The sequence below is a fragment of the Anopheles coluzzii genome, chromosome 3 (assembly GCF_943734685.1).
Source record: "Anopheles coluzzii chromosome 3, AcolN3, whole genome shotgun sequence".
NCBI classification, from domain to species: domain Eukaryota; kingdom Metazoa; phylum Arthropoda; class Insecta; order Diptera; family Culicidae; genus Anopheles; species Anopheles coluzzii.
Window position 1 is genome coordinate 50,924,393 of NC_064671.1, and position 7,029 is coordinate 50,931,421.

The 7,029-nt window shown below is 48.8% G+C and overlaps 1 protein-coding gene and 1 long non-coding RNA gene across 2 annotated transcripts; one reads left to right on the plus strand and one right to left on the minus strand.

Annotated features, from left to right (window-relative positions):
- The first annotated feature begins 1,351 nt into the window (after positions 1 to 1,351).
- On the plus strand, positions 1,352 to 1,706 carry LOC125907500 (uncharacterized). The gene is made up of 2 exons (XR_007452720.1): positions 1,352 to 1,443; positions 1,501 to 1,706. It is a non-coding gene; the product is annotated as an uncharacterized LOC125907500 (long non-coding RNA).
- A 4,071-nt stretch (positions 1,707 to 5,777) lies between these two features.
- Positions 5,778 to 6,755, minus strand: LOC125907306 (uncharacterized). Its single transcript, XM_049608910.1, has one exon. It carries the CDS (start codon positions 6,753 to 6,755, stop codon positions 5,778 to 5,780), a length of 978 nt encoding a protein of 325 aa, XP_049464867.1.
- Positions 6,756 to 7,029: the final 274 nt, after the last annotated feature.

Genomic DNA, 7,029 nt, shown 5'->3' on the forward strand with positions numbered 1-7,029 from the left:
GATTGCATTTGTAGGAAACTCTAAATAATTTTTTGTTATCGATTCAATTACAGCTTCACTTTGGTATTTTGTAAGGTTTTTACCAATATCAATGGGATTTGTTTGATCAACAACATCTATCATACACAAAGAAGAAAATGTATCGGTAAACACATCGATCGACTCATGAGCTAAAGCAGAAAATGAGCAATCTCCCTCCCGACGTGCGACTGACCTCTTTACAATGTCAAGTGTATGGAGCTTTTGATATAAATTCGTTTTTATTAAAGGCAGCTTTTTCATATTATTCATGTTCAATAAAGTGTTTATAGTGTACGTATTTTGAATCTGATTGAGTTGAATATTTAACTTGGATAATGCATCTCTACCAAGAATCATTGGCCATTCCATGTATATTTTTGGAAGGACGATAAAGGTGTGACGTATCGTGGTCTTGGCAAGTTGTACTCGCATCTCCACAAATCCTAACGTTAATAAATTTGGGCCTCCTATTCCACGCAACATGGACGTCCTAGGTTCTCCAACAAGAGATTTAGGGAGAACGTTTTCATTAACGAAGCTTTTAGGGCTACCAGTATCCAAAAGAGAAACTAATTTTAGTGATTTGCTCCATACATCTTGACTCTTATAGGCAACACTTACCTCTTGGTTGGCGTTAAGAGTAAAAACTGGTTCCGTCACAGGCGTTGTTTCTAGATGTTCAGGACCATTTGTAGTAACGGCAATCTGCTGAACCCGTTGAGGACAATTTCGATAGACATGATCAGTCTGACCGCACTTGAAACAGGACCGCGGAAGTCGAATCGGCATGCGGCAGAAGTTTTCCGAATGTCCATATTTCCGGCAATTAAGGCATCTGGGAGTCGACTGGTTTGGTTCAGCTCGCGCAATCTGGACTCGTGGTTGTTGAACAGACGATTTCTGGACCGTTGTCTGTACACGTGTTCGTATATATTCATACTCTTTCAATAGAGGTTTCAGCGTCTCGATCGATTTTGCGATGAATCGCATGGATGCAGTATGTATGGGGTCACCGAGACCGTCAATGATGATATGCACCAGTTCGTTTTCCGGAATTGAAGCTGCCGCTGCAATGTGTTGCATGTCTAACAAATATCTAAGCGTTGTTTCGTTAGCGTTCAGATGGCGTGCTCTAAGATTTTTATAGATGACTTCTTTAGAAGGCTTGTTGTTAAATTCTTTTAGCAATTCGCCCTTCAACTCCTCGTAATTTTTTGATTTAGTAGTTTGTGCCAATAAAACAGCTGTGCTCGTTAACGATCGACGCAAAAGCGGCAGTTTTTGAGGCTCTGGGACGTTTGTCATAACGAAAATGTCCTCAAGGGAACGAATCCAAGCACACACATCTTCATCGCCTTCTCCGGTGAACTTTGGCACTATTGTTTCTATATATTGAATAGTATTCATTGATATTGGTTTAAGGTGAGTTGGTTAAAGCTCAGCTATTTCTTCTTCTAAAGATAAAAGTTTTTTTTCTAGCTCCAGGCGTTTTACTTTCATTTCGAGTGAGGCTATAGCAGCGGCTTCGTCATTTGAGGTTATGTCATCACCATCTCCACGTGTTTTATCAGCCGCCATTTCCTGACTTGTTGTCTTCTTCACGTTGTCTGCAAACAATTGTCGTAGTTGCGTCGCCTTTGCCGTCTCTGGGTATTCAATACCAGCTGCGTCTAATGACCATTTTATTTCTTCTGTTGTAGGCATACTTGTAGATTAATCCCACTTCTGACATGTAAACTAAGGTTTTATTCCGAACGAGTTTTTTACGGAGCAAGGTTTTTCCGACTTGTTTATTTGTGATTCCGTTTTCGAATGACAGACGTTGTCATATCCTTTTGACAGTTAAGGATAAGGTATACATACATTTTGAGGTGAGGTTGACCAAGGTTCATATTTATGATACGTCTACAATATATATATATATATATATATATATATATATATATATATATATATATATATATATATATATATATATATATATATATATATATATATATATATATATATATATATATATATATATATATATATTTAGGGGCCCCACAAAAGTGGTCCCTAATTTTTTATGTCGCGAACGCGTTGGGTTTCGTGAGTAGGTAATACGGAACTTTATTTTACACTATATTATGAACGGTTGCGCACGTTCGTGCGAGAGGGTTTCACGTTGAGGAAGTTTCGAGCGCGGAGCGAAGGAAGAGGTCTGTTCGCTTTCGAGGTTGGGTCGCAAGAGAGAGAATGTGCTCGCTGACAGCAGGAAGTGTAGCGCTGGACACGCGGCGCACGTCACTTTGACACATTCGTGTGCCTGGTGAGTGCGCTTCACGGAGATCCGTGTCCTTGTCCCTGGATGTCACGATCGCTCACGATTCTCACGCCAGATGGCGGTCTGGTCGCTACAGTACTCCCCTCCTAGAGCGGTGTCACCGGTAACGTAGAGGTATGATGACCTTCCGCTGAGACCTGGTGACGCCGGTCGATACCGTCTGGTCGTTGCGGCGTAGGATGGAGGGTGGTGGGGCGTCGACGGCGGCTCGGTCGGTTTGTCTCGATGTCGTCGGGTGCGATGGTGGTGCGGGTGTCGTCTGATTACGCACTGGTTGTTCGCGCGACGTCGGTTTGGAGGCTGCGGTGGCGTCTCTGCGGTCCGAATTTGCCTGGACGTCCGGTAACGGCAGAGTTTCCGAGTGGTCGGTTGTTGGCGGCAGCAGGTTTGTCGTTAGCCCTTCCCACGAGCACTGCGGGGCCGGGGTGGCTTCCTCTTCTGCACCATACGCTGGTTTTAAGCGGTCGATCGAAACCAGCGTTGGCTGTCCACGTAGGAGTATCTGAAAAGACTTAGGATTGCGTGTAAGAACCTTATATGGACCGTGGTAAGGTGTAGTTAGTGCAGGTCGGACGGTGTCGTCGCGTATGAACACGTGAGTACACTTGTTCAGATCGGAATGCACGAACGGTGTGCGGTTGGTATGCCAAGCGGTGCTCTGTGGTCGAATGCTGCTCATCGTCTCCTCTAACGTTTTGGCGAAGTCGGATTGGTCGGCGAGGGCATTTTGCGGTTTCGCGATGAAGAATTCTGCCGGGATGGTCAACGTCGTTCCATACACAAGTTCGGCTGGCGAGGCGTTGATGTCATTTTTGAACGTGGTTCGTAGCCCAAGCAGTATTAGCGGTAGGTGTTCGCTCCATCTTGCGGTGTCTTTGCAGGTGATTGCTGCTTTAAGAGTGCGGTGCCACCTCTCGATTATTCCATTTGCCTGCGGGTGATAGGCTGTCGTACGGATGTGTTTCGTTCCTAGGGCTTTCGTCAACTCTTTGAACAAGGAGGATTCGAATTGTCTCCCTTGGTCCGTTGTTACGTGCGCCGGAACTCCGAATCGGGCGATCCAGTGGAATAGTAGTGCTGATACGACGGTAGATGCGGTGATATCCGAGATCGGTATTGCTTCTGGCCAGCGAGTAAATCGGTCGATTATCGTAAGGCAGTATCGGTTACCGTTACTGATGGGAAATGGTCCAATGATGTCTACGTTGATATGACTGAACCTCGCTGTTGTTGCAGGGTATGGTATCAAGGGGCTTTTGACGTGCCTTCCTACCTTAGCGCGCTGGCAGGCTAAGCAGTTCCGAGCGAAGTCCTGGGATTCCTTCCTTGCATTGAGCCACACGAAACGCTCTGTTATTAGTCTAGCTGTGGCGCGGGCTCCGGGATGACTGAGATCATGTACGGCGTGGAGAAGTTGTGTTCGAAACGATCGGGTGATGTACGGTCTGATGATACCTCCAGGGCAGTCGGCGTAGAGTGACTTGGGGCTTCCCGGTATTGGTGTCTTCTGCAGGAACAAGTCCGTCTGAATTTTCCCACTGGGAATGTCGGAAAGTTCAGGGTCGCGCTCTTGTTCTTCTGCTAATCGCTCATAATCGATGGTCGGTGTCGCGTGCACTGTCTCTATGCGGGAGAGCAGATCGGCTGTAACGTTGTCTTTTCCGGCGATGTGACGGATGTCGGTGGAAAACTGGCCAATGAAGTCTAACTGCCGGGCTCGTCGAGGTGAGGCATTGTCGTGCGTTTGTCGGAAGGCGAAGGTTAGAGGCTTGTGGTCTGTATAAATACAGAATTCCCGACCCTCTAGCTGGTATCGGAAGTGTCGTATGGCGAGATAGATGGCGGTAAGTTCTCGGTCATAGGTCGAGTACTTTTGCTGTGCCTTTTCGAGACGTTTCGAGAAGAAGCCTAGTGGTTGCAGGTCTTCGTTGGTGCGTTGGTGAAGTACGGCTCCGGCTGCGAAATCTGAAGCGTCGGTCCATAGAGAAAGTTCGGCGTTCTTCACGGGATGTGCCAATAACGTTGCACGTTTCAGTTGCTCTTTGCATTGGGCGAATGCTTCGGAAGCTTCTAGCGACCAGGTTAATGGCGTTCTGTCCTTCTTTTTGTTACCTGGAGTCATCTCGAGAAGTATACCTTGCGTTTCCAGGGCGTGCGGCAGAAAACGTCGGTAGTAGTTTATCATGGCGAGGAACTTCTTCAACTCCATAATCGTCGTTGGCTGTGGCAGCTCGCTGATGGCTTGGACTCGATCGGGGAGAGGACGAATACCAGAAGCGTTGACCAGATGGCCCAGAAAGGAAATCTCGTTCCGGTAGAACTCGCACTTGGCTGGATTGATGGCTAGTTGGTGCTTCTCCAATCGTTCGAAAAGTTGGCGTAAGTGTTCGTGGTGTTCTGCCTCGGACGTTGATGCTACGATCATATCGTCGATATACGGGAAAACAAACTCGAGTCCTCGTAGGACATCATGGATAAGGCGTTGGAATGTTTGCGCTGCGTTCCTCAATCCGAAAGGCATGGTAGTGAACTCGTAAAGTCCAAAGGGTGTCGTGATGGCTGTCTTCGCTATATCATCCGGATGAATTGGTATCTGGTGGTATGCTTTGTGCAAATCGACCTTGGAAAATATGATCTTGTCTTGCAAATGCATCGTGAAGTCCTGTAAAAACGGTAGTGGATAACGGTCGGGCACGGTTTTTGCATTTAGGGCGCGGTAATCACCACAAGGGCGCCAGGTGCCGTCGGCCTTTTTTGTCATATGTAGCGGGCTGGCCCAGCTGCTATTCGAGGGGCGGCACACTCCGAGCTGGACGAGTGATTCGAACTCTTTGCGGGCAGCTGCGTACTTTTCGGGTGGTAATCGGCGAGGTCTTGCGAATGTTGGTTGCCCCGTCGTTTCGATTCGGTGTGTCACTTCGGACTGCAGTAAGGTGCCAGGAGTGGATAGTGCAGTTAACCCGGGAAATTCCTTTAGGAGAGTGGCGATCGGTGAGGTGGAATCACATACTTTTACGGTTGGTTCCGACGGGTTTTGGCTCGGCACTCCGGTAGAACGTACGTTCGTTAAGGCGTCGACAAGACATTTTTTGCGCAAGTCCACGAGCAGATGGAAATGTTGGAGAAAATCGGCTCCAATAATCGCTGTCCCCACGTCTGCGATGATGAAGTTCCAAAGGAAAGATCGGCGAAGTCCCAAATCGAGAGTATAGAGCGACTCTCCGTAAACCTGGATTGGTGTAGAATTAGCGGCGAACAGCTTCATGGTGGAGGGTTTACTCGGGACGGAACTGTGTTGTCGAGGGATTACTGAAACGTCTGCAGCGGTATCGATTAAGAATTTGATGTTAGTTTTTGGATCGGTTATTACGAGACGATAGCTATGGGTCGAAAGTACGTGTATCTGTTGAGGTTGGCCTCTGGTTAAGCGTCAATCGGAAGCAGTGGCCGAGTTACTACCCTGCCGCCGATTGTTGAAGGAGCAGGGGGGACGACAGTTCCGCGCCGCTTGCCCGTATTGCGTGTGGTAATAGCAGTGTCCGCTGGGTGTTACCGCATCCTGGTTCGGTTGACGTTGCCGGGTACGTGAGCGTGGTCGCGCGCGTTCTCGTTCGTTGAGCCTGCTCAGTACGGCGTCCAAGCGCTGACCTAATTCCGTTACTTGCCGAGAAAGACGTTCGAAGTCCTCGTTGCGTACTTCGTGGATGGTTTGGTACGGGCCCGTTCGGTGGTATAACGCGAACGAATCCATAACAGAGTCTGCTACTTTAGCTCGATCGTTGGTATCCGTGTTAGTGGCAATAACGGCGGACTGGACGTATGGCGGGAGACGGCCGATCCACAAATCTACCAGCATAGAGTCCGTCATTGCTCCATTTGCGGCGCGGCGCATCTCCGCTAATAGCTGCGATGGTTTTCGGTCCCCGAGGTTCATTTCGGCAAGCAGACGATGCAAGCGGCTTCGTTGCGACTCTTCAAAGTGCTCAATTATTGCACGCTTTGCTACCTCGTAACGGTCCGTAGCGTACTGTCGAATGTTCTCCAACAGGGGGCGAAGCTCAGGAAGGACACGAAGCGGTATACGCGTTCTAAGAATGTTAAAACGGCGAATATGTTGGTTCGTGGTGATATTCCACGCATCGAACCAGTTTTCCAATGCGAAGAAAAAGGTTTGAATGTCAGTGGTGTCCATCTCCGGTGGTTTCAGCTGCATGGCATTCAAAGTGTCAATCTGCGATTCGGGCGGCATAAACATGGCGTCGCAGGCGGACGGCCCTGGTACGCGCGGGGTATTCGGAACGGGCGGTGTTGGTACGTGAGGCGATTTGGATCCACTCGCGGCTGGATCGGCACTCGGGGTTACGCCATCGGGAGTCGATACGTCGCGGACCGGCGGACTGTGCAACATCCTTACGACTAAGGTTAGTTAAAAAAGGGTGGATCTTACCTTAGTGGCGGGGGCGCAAGCAAGTCCAGCTGAGGTTGGCTAGGTCGATCCTTCGGCGACGAAAAATCCGCACACGCGGTCGATCGTGTTAGGATTAGTCGCTCGTTGGCTGCGTTCGTCGATGACGCCGGTGGTGTGAGAAACGAGGGGCGATGATCTTCGGTGGCGTTCGGTCGGTGGTGTCGGCGAGAAGAGAACGACCCAGATAGCAAAGCCGAAGGCCTTTGTATGGGAG